Below are 17,578 nucleotides of genomic sequence, written 5' to 3'. Positions count from 1 at the left end.
TGCCAGCTTGCTGTCTTCTTTAGGAGGAACCGAGAATGAAACCACAGACCTCCCGTGTGGTATACAGGAGCTCAATCACTTGAGCCATATCCACTTCCCAGTTCATTTGTTTTTTAGTAGATCACTCTGTTGTATCAATATGGGGAAGCACTGGGGCTTACTGGGAATAAATGAGGAATGTAAGCTTATTCCTACAGAATTTATATGGGGAGTAAAAAAAAAAAAAGCAAACCAGTTTGATTAGCAGAACATCAGGGGTGGATTTTTATTTCCCAGGTGATCATGGAGTGAGAAGGGAAGAACAGACTGTAGTTCCAATTAATTTAAGTCTGAATGTACTTCTGGTTTTCCTATATTATCTTGGTCAACTTGCAAATTTCTCCACCTGTAGAATAGATACTAATTATATATATAGCCAAATATTAGCAACTAAATTATTTGCTACACATTGTGATAAATTGCTAAACAAATGCCTACAATGATTAAGATAAGAATCTTAGTTTATGTCTGTGTTACAAAGATATGCAGAAGAAAAAGGAAAACATTAAAATGTCAGGCAGAGATACTGAGATGTGGAATTGTTAGTTTAGAGGCTTTGGTTGAATTCCTTATTTATATAAGAAACGTTAAGAAACAGTGTGGGATGGTGACCATTAGTCTTATCTTTTTACTCCCCAGTGTACCTCCAGTTTCTTAAGATAATTGTGAAATTCCTAGAAAACTGTCAAAAAATTATTGTAATGTGCTTTAATGTTTTAATGCCACGTAGCACCTTGTGAAAAGACTCAGTGTCAATATTATAAGGTAGAGTAAAATCTGACAGGATTTTACAATGCCCAAAATCCTAAGGTAACAATCTACCATCCTCCCACTGTCCACAAATAGGAAGAGGAGATTTCAAGTTTCAGGATCTCAGAGGAGAAGCTGTAGATGTAGCTCAAGTGGTTGAGTGCCTGCTCCTCACGTATGAAGTCTTAAGTTCAATCTCTGGTACCTCCTAAAGAAGAAGAAGAAGAAAAAGAAGGTGTTTTAATGAACTAAGGAAGAAAAGTTAGTGAAAGAAATTTAATTTTCTCAATAAATGTAGATCTCCATTTTAAAAATGAGGAAACAGAGGCTTTGAAATGTGAAGTTACTTCCAATAGTGACACGGGTAGCAGTGGAGGTTCAGGGCCAGTGCCAGACTCCATGTCCTTCCCAGTACATCACCTGCCCAACAGAAGGTAGCTTATTTTATCTATAGTTCTTTGAAAGACAGAGAGGGCAAAAGTTGAAAAAGTTGGATTTTTGAGCTGAACGAGTGCCATGAAGTGTTAGGCTTGGAGGGAGCTAATTAAGGAAAGAAAGGAAAAGAGGAAATGTAGCAATAAATATCCAGTTATTTGAAATTGTCTTGTTTCTTCCATCTCTCTATGTGTCCTGTTCTATTTTATCTCCCTCTTTTTTTCTTTCTTTTAATGTTGGGAGAATGCTTGTTCAATTTATAAAATATTTCGCAATACAAATGATTTGGGGAGGGGGACGGGAAATAAGATTCCCTAATACATTTCCAATGTGATCTGTTTACACATATTTCAGGAGCCTGTCTGTTATATCAAGTGTGATATATCTTAAAGTGGGAATCAAGGCAAACCGAGTTGTCAGAAGGAATAGTCTAAAAAAAAAAAATGAAGAGATAAAATGATAAAGGAAACAATTTCCTTTACAAAAAAAAATGCTACGGAGATCATAAAAAGGGGAAGGAAAAAACATTGAATTAAAAAAAAAAAAAAGGAACAGAAGTTTTTAAGCCTGAATTCAAGCAAGAAAAGAAATTGCCTGTACTTGGATGAAGCTATAGAAGAACTAGGACTACAGAAGCTTACCAGTGAGTTGAGAGAAAATTCAAGGGAGCCTATGCAGCTGCATAAGAGAAAAAAGGTGTCTGTTGAATCAGCTTATGTAAAGGGTATTTAGACTATTGGGTAGGGAAAAAAAGAGGAAAACTAAAGGAGGTTGATGTTATATCACTTTCCTTCCCCTTTAAGGCATAACATGACATTCTAAAGGGACTGTTTTGATGAATGGGGCCTGACAGACCAGCTTTTGTCCATATTATGGCTTATTAGATTTTTAACCAAATGGTAGTCTTGGAAGGAAGAAGGACTTAACACTTCAGTCGGGAGAATGTTCTTTTTTATGACATAGCTCAAGAAAAATCATGGAGGAGAGAAGATTGGCTCCAGTGTCTAAGCTGATTGTGAGCTACTTGGTGGATTTGATTTTACTTGTCCTTCTCCATAGCGGATTAGATCACTAGAGATGGCTGTATATTGAACACGCATTGGATTTTGTTATTGTTTCATTCCCTTTTGAGCGGGATATCAGAAATAATGATTCAAGCCTCTGAATATTAAAGCATTAGGCATTATAAGTGCTTTACAAGATTGGTATCATAGAGATCGACATAATGTGCTTAATATCCTGCCTGGCACATAGTAAGAGATCAACTATAGTATTAGTATTAGTGTTAATGTTGACACTAGCGTTAGCATTAGCATTAGCCTAATTAGTATTATGGGGCTATGGTTGCAAGAAACTTCTTGGGCTAGAAGGAATGTTGGATTAGAAATCAGGAGACATGGGTTTTGATCTGAATTCTGCTATTAATGTGACCTCGGGCAAGTTCCCTCTTTTCTCTTGGCCTCATTTTACCTTGGCCTCATTTTACCTATCTGTAAAATGAGTCTCCAAGGGGTTGTTTTTAAGTGGATCCTTCTGTCATGATCCTGATCACCACCACTTTGACATGTCTGTAAGTAACTTTGCCAGAAGTAGAAGATTTTGTACCCTGCCTCTTTAAGTCTTCTGATGGCAGGCATGCATTTGCAATACAGCCAGCCTCACAAGTTCACACAGGGATGAGTGGACTCTGAGCCCTATGGAGGCAGTGATGCACACACAGGGCAATCACTTGGTTATTCTGTCGTGGTCCAGACCGAAATAGTAGCTGCTGGGAATGGGAGGTAGTGACAGGGATGTGATAGTTACTAGGTAACCTTTGAGGTTCCTTCCTCCCCTGATTCTTTCAAAAGTTCTTTAATTGCCTAGGGAATCATAGGATTTCTTTTTACCTAGTATAACAAAACATACAATTCCAGGACATTTAAAGTCACAATGTGACTTAGAAAAGAAAGGCAAAAGCAGGACCCAGAAGGGAACAGGGGAACAGGTATTCTCATGTGTCCTCAACAATATCATGTTAATCTTCCCAGTGACTTTGACTAGGTAGCATCATCATACCCCTTGTATGGATGAGGAAATTAAGCTCTGACAGTGAATAACTCAGGTGGAACTGAGAGTCCGAAGCTTTTTATTTTCCCACAGTACAACAATGGCCCTTGCACTTAATATGGTGCTACAGAAAAAGAAAATAATGTGGATGTAGAAAAGAGTTCCTGCCTATATGAAATGATCACCCAAGAAAGAAAACATCAGGGCTTTTTCCTAGTCTAGTAAAAATATGATTTTGAAGGAGCTGCATGTTTTATGCTTCTTTCTGGAGAAAGAAACTTGCTGAAGGGTAGTTGTTGCCTCTGCCTTTTTGTCAGTTGCTGTACTTCTGGTCCTGATTCCCCCCTCAATCTGAGACATTGTTTTCACAGTCTGGAAACTGTCACAACTTGAGTGATGAGTCAGTGACATCTTTGGTTTTCTGATTCAAGGTAGAGTTGTAATCTTAATATTGACCCTCCGGCAGGCTTAAAGGATGTTTACAGTAGATAGGAGGTTTCATTTTATTGGAAGATACCTCATTTACTTGAAGGTCTTTCTCATAAATGGAGAAGCTGTTTTTACCTGATATTCAGAGAAAATGAGCAAGTTTGTGTTTGGATCAAGGTACCATATAAACTAAAATTTGTTCTCCATTTTACCTATTTCATATATATATATATATCTCAAATTTAAAAATCCTTAGAATGACCATTTGGATATTTTACCCTTTGGGGAATGTTATAGTTTCGTAAAATGCAAGATACATTGAAAATCCCTAAAAGGGGAAGCAGATGTGGCTCAAGTGATTGAGCTTCCGCCTACCCGAAGGGAGGTCTCAGGTTTGGTTTCCAGTGCCTCCTAAAGAAGATGAGCAAGACAATAAGCTGGCATGACAGGCTGGCCTGGTGTAGCACAACAATATGATGCAACAGGAGACACAAGGAGGAAAATATAACGAAAGCCCCAACAAAGCAGGGAGTGGAGATGGCTCAAGTGATTAGGTGCCTCCCTCCCATGTAGGAGGTCCCAGGTTCAGTTCTTGGTGCCTCCTAAAAAAGAAAATGAATGCACAATGAACAGACACAGCAAGTGCAAAGAACAAAGGGGTGGGGTGAGATAAATAAGTAAAATAAATCTTTAAAGAAAAATTCCCTATAAGGGAGTGCTGTGGAGATCCTTTCAGTTAGGAAACAAAACCCATTTTATTCCTATGTCTACTGTGTGCCAATCATTGGGCTAAGAAGAAAACAGTGTGGCCCCTGTCCCTGATGAGCCTGAAGGTTAGTGAAGGACAGAGGAAGATGCCTAGATAATCTAGTTCTCTTTGGGGTATGCCAGGACACTACGAGGCTACTTACTGGTAAGAGGCTGCAATATGACAGGAAGCCTTAGGGGAGACTTCCTGAAATCTGACTACTTCTTTCCATCTCCATTGCTATAACTGTGGTCCATACCACCATTTCTCACCTGGATCTCTGGAATTGCTTCTTAACTGGTTTTTGTGTTCCTTCTCTTTCCCCCATACACAGGGTCCAGAATATTTTTTAAAATGCAATTTATATATTGTTCCATCCCTAATTAAAATCTTCCAGTGGTTTCCCATGATTTGAGAGTTCAATCAAGGCTTCCTTCCATGGCAAATAAACCATAGTACATCTGGTCCCTGCCTCCTTCTCCAGTTTCTTTTCATTCTTCTCCACACTCACTTTCTCCTGTCCCCCGACTTTATTTTTGTACCCATGGCAAGCTTGTTTCTCTGCCTCCAGGCTTTGTACTCACCATTTTCTCTCTGTGGAAAACTCTTCCCCAAGTCTTTATATAGCTGGTGCTAATCTCAGCTCAAATGTTACCTCCTTGAAACATCTGCATTGACCAGCTTCTCCTTCCCTAAGACTCTTTCTCCCCTTATGCTATCTTATGTTCCTCTTCTATCCTGATTTTAATTTATTCTTTTTTTGTTTTCTCTCTTCCTGCCCTAGAATGTTAGTTCCATGAGAACAGAAACTCTATCTTGTTCTCCACTGTATCTGAGCCCCTGGCACATAGTTAGTGCTTAATACATACTTGTTGAATGGATAACTGAATGAAAGATGTCTGAGCTGAGACTGAACAGATGAGTAAGACTTAGCCAGTCTAAGAATATTGGAAATGTAAAGAGGTAGCACGAACAAAGACACAGAAAAATGAATCATGTAGGATGTGCGGGGTGCAGGGGAACTATAAACAGCTCAGCATTACTAGAAGGTAGAGTGTCTACAGAGAGTGGTGTTGGATATGGCTGGTGATAAAGACAGTTAACTCACAAAGGCCATTGTATGTCATAACCTTGGACTTCATGGTTTAGAGAGGGAAAATGGTGAGTCAGATTCCATTCAGATCAATGTTTCTGAACCATTTTTAACCAGAACCCACAATACATTTTACATTGTGTGTAAACTGAGAGCCATTGCCTATTTCTAGAGGCTGCCATGTTCCTTGGTTTGTAGACTTCTTCCTCTGTCTTCAAAGCCAGTGACAGGTGAGTTCTTCTCACATCACTTCTCTGACTTCCTTTTCCACTCTAAGAGAGAGATGGCAGTGGTTTGGATTAGGGTGAGGACAATAGAAATGGAGAGAAGTAGATTATCTATGATACATTACATTTTGGAGGTAAAGTAGACAGGACTTATTTAGGGTTTGGTTGTGGAAGATGAGAAAGAGAGTGGAATCAAGGGTGAGTTTTAGGTTTTTGAGCAACTGAGGGGATAAGAGTATCATTCATTGAGATAGAAAAGACTTGGGGAAAGAACCAGATTGGAAAAAAAGGCAATCAAGAATTTGGACTGAACATATTAATATTGAGAAATCTCTTAGATGTCTGAGAGGTGATGCCAAAGAGTCAGGCGTATGAGACTGGAACTCAGGGAGAGGTCTGAGATGAAGGTAGGCACTTGACAGTCTTCAGCATTCAGATGATGTCTAGAGCCAGTAGACTAGATGAGACCCCTTAGGGAGAGAGTAGAAATAGAGGGGAAAAAATGGTGCCTTGAGTGCACCAAGGTCCTCCAAGAGTTTAAAATCAGGAGGAGGAGAAGTAAGCAAACTGTAGAGAATTGCTGATATTATATGGGCCTCCCTGGTTGTATCGGAGTCAAAGAGGCTAGTGGGCACTCCCCCAGCTGGCAGGGCTTTTGTTTCTCCAACACTTAGCATAGTGCCTAGCACATGAAAGGAGGCCATTGATTTTGAATGAGTAAGTGAATTTTTCCTGAGACTTTCCTACACATTCTGGCCTATTTCTAGTTTGGGGACGGGGATGAATATTTGCATTGGCTTCTTCCTAGATGCCTGGCATCACAGAACTTTCCAGCCTATCTTATGGATCTTGGGCCCACCTTTACTAGAATTTATGGGAATTTACTAATGAGTAGTAGAACCATTCCTTAGGTTTGAATTTGGTACTAATCAGAAATCACCATCTTGTATTTTCTGAACCACTCAATATCAAAATAATCAGCAAGGTAAGTAATAATAAACTGATAAATAAAAATGGGATTCAATAGAAAACCCAAACATTGCTCTTGGAACCCTTGGGTTTTTTTTCTTACCGCTAAAGAGATTGATAATGAGTCCTTTATTTTTACTTATTTTTTCAAGAAGCACATAGGTAGATCAGAAATTCTCAGTTCTCTTGGGATTTAACACTACTAAGTTTGTTTATGGTAAAGCAGCCCTCTTTAGAAGAAAGAAGTTTTGTGTGGCATAATGATTATTTTAAATCATCTTCATTTTGTATGAGACTTTTGTGGTAGCCTTGGGACAGGTGGCAACAATACACTGTTACACACTTATCTTTGGGAATGAACTGTAATTGCTGTTTATGTTGCAGCTAATTGGATAAAATAGCTAACCTCTCCTGTAGAAGAATCCTGTCATTTAAACTGTCTCATTGACTTAAGCTTCAGACTTCTGCCTTAATGGGAGGATTTCTGTTCCAGTCTAATATATCAAAGCCAAGTGTTTGAACCCCAAGAGTATTTCTAATGACTCTCAGAATCTCCTAATTAACAAAACTCAGATAACTTCAGTTAGCACTCTCTAGTAAACAGTATATTTTCTAAAAGTCTTCTCCCAGTTTTATAGGGAGACAGCCTTCAAAACCAAATTTGAATTGCATTTGTTTTCCTTGTAAGTGTTTTTTTGGCTATCTTTCCTTTTTTTACTTCTTCACATCACCGAGAATCAATTCTTCCTCCCTCCTTGGTTCTCTGATAGCTCTGTGTTCCTTTATTTTAGGAATATCACGTATCACACTGTAGCATAGTTACTGATACTTGTTTCCTGTATTAGACTCTGAGACCCTAAAGAAAAGGAACCACATCTTTTTCATTACTCTTTCCAAACTTTCATCTAACAGTTTCGGGCACATAGTAGGTAAATGACAAGTGTTTAAATGACTACGTAAATGAATGAATCAAAGAAAAAAATATACTGGTATTTTAGTTATTTCAATTACGTATTAAGAGAGGGCCTTATCTGCGAGAGAAACGTGTCCATATATGGATCATAAAACCATTGAATGCTGAAGAGGGGAGTGGTTTATGTACCAATATTTTTGAGTACTAAGCACTAAGGCTTTTTTTTTTTAATATCTACTACTCTGCAAGACAGGTTTCATTATGCTATTTTCTAGAAGAGGCTAAGACTGAGAAAGTTCACATAGCTTGCCCACAGTCTCAAGATATTGAAACCCAGGTCTAAAGGTCTCTAAAACCCATGCTTCTCCTCATTGCCGATCCCAAGCATCTTAACTGAGACAGCAACTGGGAGGGAGTGAAGGCTTTCCATTTACTAGTTTAAAAGGTAGACTACCTTTTTTAAAATAACAAACAATAGTTAAGCGCTTTTTAAGCTCTTCTGATTGATTTTGGTTCTGATCTTTTCTGACTGTATTTAACCTGAATGACATTGTCTTCTTTTACAAGGAAGAATACGGAGGTGTATTCCAGAATTGACTGTTCATGGCAAATATTGTTAGAGGATACACATCGGCACTTATTTTTGTAATCACATGGCTGTTGATTCACACAGAAATAGGTAAGAATTTCTGTAAGTTAATCCATGGAAGGATATGTGATTGAAATTCTCAGTCATAGATGAAATAAGCATTTCTGCTAAGTGTTCTAGTAGTTCGTCTTCTGCAGTTCATTTTCTCTCATTTAAGTGCGTAGGTTCGGTTCTGTGTCTGTAGCTAATATCTATTTTATTTAATTTACGTAATTATTAATGTAAGAGTCCAGTCATGTCATTTCCTTTTAATAAAGTGTCTAGGTAACCATGCTAGGCATCATTAGTGCATGTTTTACGTCATAGTGCCTTTTCACAGAGGTGCCTTCATGGGTGGATTCAGGTATTATACTAAAAAAAATTAACGAATGAAATTATTTTTGCTGTTTTCTTGGGAGCTTATTTTTGGCTTTCTGGGTTATCAGGAAGAGGAAACAGGCCAAAGAAACAGAGAATAAACATATAAGTGAGCTAAGAGACACAGAGACTAAGTTTTTGTCCTGAAAATAAAAATGAGAATTTTTTATTTAAAATGAATTTTCAGTGTCTCCTTTATTTTATGAAAATAACTTCTTTATAAATTCCTACTTATTACAGTTGATCCAAGAAATCTTAAAATTAACCCCCTCCCCCCATAAAAGATTTTCAGTGAAGGCTTTATAGCACATCTGAAAATGCAGATTGAATTTATAATTCTGAAGTTCATATCATCAGCACTTACTGAGTACCACCACCAGCTGTTAGGTTCTGAATAGTTGTTATATTTATTAATAGAAGTCCTAAATCTGCCCTTAAAATTTGCAATACCTTTTTAAAACTGAGTTTTCTTAGTATGAGTATTAAAATAAGCATTATAAATTATAAGTGCTGATGGAAACCAATGTGATTTATTCTAGGAAGCCTTCTTTCATTGTCTGGTAGGTGATTTGCATATAAAAGAAGCTGGTTGTTCTAGGAACTGTGTTCCTGCATGTTCTTCCAACCCTGTTTTCTCACTGCTTCCTATTTATGGTACTGGTTATAGCATTACTATTTTGAGAAGGATGAATTATTTTAAATTCAAATACAGTCAGACTTTAATGTGGTTGCCTTCTGTTCTCATGATACATCACCAATCCAGCCAGAGCAGTGTAGATTATTTGTTTCCGTGATCTGATGGGGTTAATTTTACCCTGCCTTTGGATTCCACACATCCTCCATTTTGAAATGGGTTCCTTATGTGCCGACCGCATATTGCATTTGTATTGTATTGTAGATCCATGCAAGAGAGGAGATGTTACTGTGACGCCTTCCTATGTAATTTTACTTGGATCAACCGTCAATATTTCGTGCTCTTTGAAGCCTAAACAAAGCTGCTCACCCTCTTCCAGTTTGAACGGTTTAATGCTCTACAAGTTCAATGAAAGAATCAGTTTTCAGCATGGACACTCCCTCAGTTCTCAGGTCACAGGTCTTCCCCTTGGTACAACCCTGTTTATCTGCAAACTGGCCTGCAGCAGTACTGATGAGATTGGAATATGTGGAGCAGAGATCACAGTTGGTGGTGAGCATTCCATTCTAAATTCCTAAAAATTGGTATACTTTTAGTATTTGTGATATGTTCAGAAGAATCTCAAATAGAGGTTGCAGCAGTTTGAATTTGGTGACTCCCAAAAAGAGAAAGATTATATTTTTAAACAAATCTTTTCCTGGGGGTGTGATATCCTTTGATTGCATTAAATTCAGTTGAGGGCCTTTTAATTAGATTACTTGATAATATAGCTTTAGGGCTTTTCATTGGACTGTGTTGTAAGGTGTGAACCAGCTTGGGTCTCTGCCCTCTGTCAGGGTCTGATATAAACAGAGACACTGAAAGCAACAGGCACAGACACAGATAAAGGAAGCCGCCACACTCAATCCTGCAATGATGAAATAAAGGACTCCAGTTTTGCCCACAGCTGAGCTGCAAGGAGAGAAGCCCCCGAAAGGCTCAAAGAGCTGAGGCCCAAGGTAAAATGAGCCATATGAGATAGTTTACAGCTGAACTCCGGAAGAAAGCAGAGGAGCCGAAACTGATAGAAAAAGCCCTATGCCTGGTTGCTCATAGCTGAGCTCTCAGAGCTGGGCTCTGAGGGAAGTGAGCAGGCAGGGGAAGGCAGAGACCTCGGCAGAGATCGGAGGCCATCTTGCTTTACCACGTGGCAACTAACTTTTGTGAGAAGGCACCCTGAGGGTACCTTAATTTGGATTTTTCATAGCCTTGAAACTGTAAGATTTTACCACATTAAATCCCCTTTATAAAACACAACCCATTTCTGGTACTTTGTATTGGAAGCCCTTTGGCAACTAAAACAGAGGTCAGTGCTTTTTCCTCCCATCACATGGGAGATGTTATTTGATAGCAACATGAGAGCTCTAATATGAGAAGTCCAGAAATCTGTAGAATTGGGCATCGTTGAATAACTCTCTCTCTCTCTCTTTCTTGCTCGCTCACTCGCTCGCTCACTCACTCTCTATGATTTACCTGTTGTCCTTGGACTCTGAAGTCAGGAAAATGGACCTCTGCAGAGTCTTTGTGCCTTCTTGACATAAGAATTTATTTGTTCAAAGCTAAAACCTCCTAAAAAGAAAAAAGAGATGGATCTTTCTACTTATGCAGCTTGCTGAGTGTCTGTGCATATATCCCTTAAAAGAAACTACAAGTATTGGTTAAAAAGTGAATTTATGTAAAATAAATTTAAAATACACACACCAGTAGTCTTCACCTCCCTTGCCTTCAGAACACCTGAATAGTTCACCCAGGTAATTCACTGCCTGATCAGAACAAATTACATATTCTTGTAAGACATTCTCAGCTCTGTGCCTTCAGCTGCAGGTGCCCACAGTGGGGCTGGTGTTTTCTTTTTTCAGTAGTCCAACAACAGCCTTGGCAGTCAGTACCCATGCAGACACAGCCATTCCATTCCATTTCATGTCTGTGTTGAGATACATTAGAATGCTTCATTTCCCTTTTCAGTTTTTACTACCCATCCAGGGCAAGTAGATGCATTTATGACAATTTGCAGGATCTCAAGGTCTTCGGAGATGGTGAAGAGTATCTGTAATGGTGCAGCTCAGTTGGGTGGTGCCTGTGCAATGTGTGTAAGTGGTAACCACACAATGAAATAACTGCTTTTTGAGCCAGTTTAGCAACTCTGAGGTCACGGACTGACTGGAAGCAACACCTTTTACGTATATGGCTAGTCATTCCAAGAAAGGGCATAAGAATTTTGGTTCAGTCTGGTGTAGTAAGTCCAAACCTTTCTAGTGAGAAACTCTGCAGCCCATTTTCTTTTTTGTGATAAGTGGTGGTCCACAGTGCCTTTGCTTATACTGAGGGGGCCCATCATAAAGTTACCTGGTTTTTCAGACCTGGAAATAGGCCAGCGCCTTTAAGTTGTTCTTCCTGTCCCCTTCCTGGGCTTGAGCTACAACTACTCTTCTCTCCAGACTTCATCCAAGTTATGTAGTAACTAAACAACGAATGTTTTGGGGAGCAGATATAGCTTAAGTGGTTGAGTACCTGCTTCACATGTATAAGGTCCTGGGTTCAATCCCTGGTACCTCTAAAAAACAAAACAAAAAAACTAAAAACAGGTAAGCTGATGTGGCTCAACTGATAAAGCATCCATCTACCATATGGAGGGTCCAGGGTTTGATCCCCAGGGCTTCCTGACCCATGTGGTGAGCTGGCACACGTGCAGTGCTGCAGCACGCAAGGAGTGCCATGCCATGCAGGAGCACCCCTGCATAGGGGTACCCCATGCGCAAGGTACACTCCGCGCAAGGAGAGCTGCCCCATGTGAGAAAAGTACAGCCTGCCCAGGAGTGGAGCTGCACACACGGAAAGCTGATGCAGCAAGATGACGCAACAAAAAGAGATGCAGTTTCCCAGTGCCGCCTGATAATGCAAGTGGACACAGAAGAATGCACAGCGAATGGACACAGAGAGCAGATGACAGGGGCAGGGAGGGAGGGGGAATAAATAAAAAATAAATCTTTAAAAACAAAAGCCCCAAAACAGACAAACAAAACAAAACAGAAAGTAGGAACTAGTGCTTTACTAAGCCTCATAGGATTGCTCCACAACCATTTAGCAAAGTAAATGAAAGACAATGGATTCTTACTTAGTGTTTTTTTATATATGCTTTGACTGTTGGTATTTCTGAAAGCTATTTTTCTGAGACTTTTTTTTTATATCCCCACCAACATGACTCCCTCGTCTGTCTGCTCATTGTCTGCCCATCATCTTTAGGAGGTGCTGGGAACCGAACCCGGGACCTCCCATGTGGGAGGTGAGTGCCCAACCACTTGAACCACTTCTGCTCGCTACTGATTGCAGTGTCTACTGGTTGCAATGTCTGCTTGTGTGGCATCTGCTCATCTTCTTTAGGAGGCACTGGGAACCAAAACTGGGACCCAATTGCTTGAGCCACATCTGCTCCCCTCTTAAGACTTTTTATTTCCCATGATAAGTATGGCTTTTAAAAACAATAACAACAATAATACTTGTAACAGTCTATTATATTGTAAGCTATTTTAACTTTTCAGAAACATTGATTTCTGAACTTTCCTTGGCATCAGCCACTGTGCATTTGTATTGAGAAGGATTGTTTCTGGTTTCTCCTGAGACAAACAGGATCTGCCAAAACCAGGTCCTGGGCTGAGATAGACACCTCGGCTTCATTGTCCAGGGAGCTCATGTTGAGAAAGTTTATTTGTAGTCTTTATTTTTTTTGTTCGTTTGTTTGTTTTTGTTTTTTCTTTATTTCTCTCTCTTTCCCCCATTCCCCCCCAGTTGTCTGCTCTCTGTGTCTATTCACTTTGTGTTCTTCTGTGTCCACTTGTATTTTTATTAGTGGCACCCGGAATCTGTGTCTCATTTGTTGCATCATCTTGTTGCTGCATCAGCTCTCTGTGTGTGCAGCACCACTCCTGGGCAGGCTGCACTTTTTTCACCTGAGGCAGCTCTCTTTGCAGGGCACACTCCTTGTGCGTGGGGCTCCCCTATGAGGGGGACACCCCTGCATGGCACGGCACTCCTTGCGCACATCAGCACTGTGCATGGGCCAGCTCACCACATGGGTCAAGAGGCCCTGGGTTTGAACCCTGGACCTCCCATATGGGGGGTGCGCACTCTATCAGGTGAGCCAAATCCACTTACCTATTTGTAGTCTTTAAATAAGCATCTCTGCAAACCTTTAGGAGTAAGGGTGGGGGTGAGAATTACCATTTTCATGATGTAAAATTGCCAGGCACTTTGTATCTCATTTGCTCATTAGAAGACCCTATGAAGAGTTGGTGGATTGAACACATGTATTTATTTAAATTCTCCCTGAGATAAGGTCAAGATGACAGTAAAGAAAGCTTTCAAGTGACATAACATTTAAGACAAAAAACAAAAAAACAAAAAAACAAAAGGGAGGAAAGAGACATAAACAAAATATTTTCAGTTTTTGGAAGCTGGAAAGTAGACCAGCTGGTGATAACTGACTTAGCCAACTTAGCCTACAGCTGACAGTGAGAAAAGTCAAGATGCAACCTGATTTAATGCAGAAGCCCCTACACCCAAGAACTCAGAAAATGGTGGCACCATGTGCTTCAGGGAGTGAAGGTAAAAGTGGGGCTAAAAACAGCAAGTTTGATTGAAAGTCTGTTCAAAAAGCAGTTAGAGTCTCCAATTCCCCTCCCAGTTCTGCGTAGCCGGGTAAGCTGGAGGTTTGGGATCTGGAAAGTAAAACAGAGGGTCTCTGAACTAAGTGACACTAGTCCAGTTGAGGTTGGCAGTACCATACTGAAAAGCTGAGAGATTGAGGGAATATTTACATACAGCTGTCTCCCCCGTTCAGCAGCAAGAATGCTGGCAGCCAGGCCTGTGCTTCAGGCAGAAAATTAGAAAATCCTTTCTTTAGAACTCTGGCCAGGCAAGAGAAAATATCTGAAAATATTGATAAAAGGGGTTGCCCAAAAAAACCTAGCCAGAGTTCCCTAGAGCAGAGGTTCTTAACCTTTTTTGTTCCATGAACGCCTTTGCCAGTCAGGTGAAAACCACAGGACCCTTGGTAATTCCACACTATGCTGTGTATTATTTAATAAATATATCACACCCACACTAACATGTCCCCATAAGAATAATGTTTTTTTAAAAATTTCAGTTCATGCTCACAGACCCCTTGTTAAGAACCCCTGCCCTGGAGTGAAACCCATAGTCACCAAATGTCCCTCCCCCAATTGACACACACACACAGCTCTGATTTATAATTTAGTGCCCCACTCCTATGTATAAGCAAAAACACAAAGTCTTGAGGAAAATATCTAACATTAAAGACAGAATCTAAAGGCAAAAGCAAAACAAAACAAAACACTACCATATGGAACAAAGCAAATAAGCAAAGTAGAGAAAAAGAGATTGTTCAGGAGAAGAAAATGTTAAAAAAAAAACTATCCTTAATAGCTTTAGAGAATTAAGATAAAATATTGCATCAGAACAAGAACAGGAAACTATGAAAAGGAAACGTTCAAAGACTACAGAATATGTCCTCCAACTGAAAAAGATGATAAATAAAAGTGAAAAACTCAGTAGGAGGACAGAAATATAAACTGAGGAGATTTCCCTGGTAGTCAAGCAAAAAGATCAAGAGTTCACACATACAGGGGATACAAAATAAAATCAGAGAATGGTTCAACCCACAAATAATAGGAGTTTTTAGAAAGAAAAAAAACAGAGGAGGAAATCATCAGAGAAATCATTCAAGAAAAATTTCCCAAACTGACGAAGTCCCCAGTGTGATGAATCATCTGAGAACTCAGAAGAATGAATGAAAATAGACCCTTGTTAGGCAAATTTTTGTGAAAAATTCAGAATCCTGGGGACAAAGAAAAGATTCTACAACTTTCCCAAAAAAACAATAGACTGTATATAATGGATCAAGAATCAGAATGGTTTCAAGCTTCTCAACAGCAACCTAGAATCTAAAAGATGATAGAGCATCAGAATCCTGAATGAAAATTCTTTTCAGCTTAGAATTTTATACCAGCCACAGTATCAGTCAAGTGTGAGGGCAAAGACATTTTTAGCATACTCAAAATATTTCCTTCCATACCCCTTTCCCAGGGATCTACTGTAGGATATCTTCTGCCAACACAAATAATTAAATCAAGAAAGTAGAAAGCATTGGCTCTAAGAAACAGGAGCTCCAACTCAGGAAAAGGGGAAGGAATCCCCAGTACACTGAGGATGGAAGTCCCAGAATGACAACTGTGGGCCAAGTGTAGAGGCAACCTGTCTTGATGGGAAATTTCACCAAGCTCTGAGAGAAGTCCTCAAGCAGATGAAAGAAATAGAATTCCTAATGTATCTGAATATGTTGAACAGTGATTCAGATTGTTATCTTTGGAGTTTGGAGTTAATAAGAAGAAATATAGAAAACTAAGCAAATGGAAAAGTAAGACAATTGCTAACTTCAAGATAAACAAAAAGTTATTCAGAAAATGAAAAGTTATTTTAGTATTCTACATGATTTAACTGTGAGTAGTGTGTATATATGTATATAATTTTTATATGTAATCATTACATGTGTACATATATAATTATAGTCATAATAATCTATACTCAATGTTGAACCTACCAAAATTATGTTGTACCTACGCTGGGAAGAAGAAAAAGAACTAAATCCTCCATTTTCCATACCGGACAGTGAGTTAAAGAATAGTTAAAAATGAAAAGTCAATACGCCAAAGGAATCGACTAAAATGGTAGATTCTGGGGAGGGGAAATTGGTGGGAGGGATCAGGGGATTATTAATTTCTGCAGCAGGCCTTGTGTAACTGTTTTTAAAGCTGGTGGAGGTATAATTTTCAAATAAAACAATATGAGCTAGATATTGTTATACCTATTTTATAGATGAAGAAACTGAAGCTCTGAGAAGTTAACTTGTCCAAGGCCACACAGTGGGCAATTACTGTGCCCATGTCTCTGGTGTATGCTAAGGACAAAAAAAGAGTTATGTATTACATCAATTGCAGCCTTTTTCAGCACAGACAATATCCCAGGTTTTGGTTTACCTGCTTTATCTCACCCAAAGTAAACACCTGTTCTATTCAAATAGAATTCTACATGTGGGTCTCTGAATTAGGGTTAAATTGGATGAGACCAAGTAATAGAATATTTATTTTCTCTGTCTTCCATTAAGTCTGAGAAACTCCTAGCTTTTGATACTATTTTTTGACTATAAAATGGCTTCATTTAAAAAAATATATTTTATAGGAGAAGGAAACACATCTGCCTTGTTCATCTTTGTGTTTTCACAGCTAGCAGTGTAACTGGCCCATGGTAGGAACTCATTATCTATGTACATAAAGAGTTAATTTAAGGGGGAAGCGGACTCGGCCCAGTGGATGGGGCATCTGCCTACCATATGGGGGGTCCGCAGTTCAAACCCCGGGCCTCCTTGACCCATGTGGAGCTGGCCCATGCACAGTGCTGATGAGTGCAAGGAGTGCCGTACCACGCAGGGGTGTCCCCGTGTAGGGGAGCCCCACGTACAAGGAGTGCACCCCGTAAGGAGAGCCGCCCAATGCAAAAGAGTGTTCAGCCTGCCCAGGAATGGCACCACACACACACAGAGCTGACACAACAAGATGATGCAACAAAAACAAACACAGATTACCGTGCCACTGACAACAACAGAAACGGACAAAGAAGAAGATGCAGCAAATAGACACAGAGAACAGACAACTGGGGTGGGGTGGGGTAGGGAGGGGAGAGAAATAAAGTAAATAAATCTTTAAAAAAAAAAGAGTTAATTTAATTTATACATTTCATAACATGCTCCAAGAGATACACTGCAGAAATGTGACTTAAGCACTTTAACCTAGGAGACCATGATTAGGGCAAATGGACAGAAGTGTCTTCCAGCAAATTTCAGGTCAGAGGAGAAAAAGACACCCTAACTTTTAAAGGGGACTAATATTTGAATGGGCTTCACTCTATAAAAGCTAAGTTATCATCACCAGAGGGTACTGAGCAGGTGCTTGATGTCCATCTGTCAGGGAAAACACTAGAATATGGTGGGGAAAGGCTTGGACTCAAGTCATCCACACCTGGACTTGAACCTTAATTCCACCACTTAATAGCATTGCAATATTGGACAAGATGCTTAACCTCTCTTAACTCTCAGTTACTTCATTGATAAACTGAGGATAATGATATTATCTATCTCATGGGGCTGCTATGATATTTGAGAAAAAACTGCACATG

General features: G+C 39.5%; 1 protein-coding gene across 1 annotated transcript in view; it reads left to right on the top strand.

Moving 5' to 3' along the window:
• The first annotated feature begins 730 nt into the window (after window positions 1–730).
• The window catches only part of IL12RB2 (interleukin 12 receptor subunit beta 2), a 102,149-nt gene continuing 85,301 nt past the window's right edge, over window positions 731–17,578 (top strand). The window contains exons 1-3 of the mRNA XM_071217389.1: window positions 731–1,867; window positions 8,220–8,331; window positions 9,557–9,844. Of these exons, the coding sequence (XP_071073490.1) occupies window positions 8,256–8,331; window positions 9,557–9,844 (364 nt within the window). The 5' untranslated portion in view covers window positions 731–1,867; window positions 8,220–8,255. The remainder of the gene's footprint in view (window positions 1,868–8,219; window positions 8,332–9,556; window positions 9,845–17,578) is intronic.

Source organism: Dasypus novemcinctus, chromosome 9 (assembly GCF_030445035.2).
Source record: "Dasypus novemcinctus isolate mDasNov1 chromosome 9, mDasNov1.1.hap2, whole genome shotgun sequence".
Classification (NCBI taxonomy): domain Eukaryota; kingdom Metazoa; phylum Chordata; class Mammalia; order Cingulata; family Dasypodidae; genus Dasypus; species Dasypus novemcinctus.
Note: the sequence above shows the minus strand (reverse complement) of the source record. Positions and strands in the feature narration are given on the sequence as shown.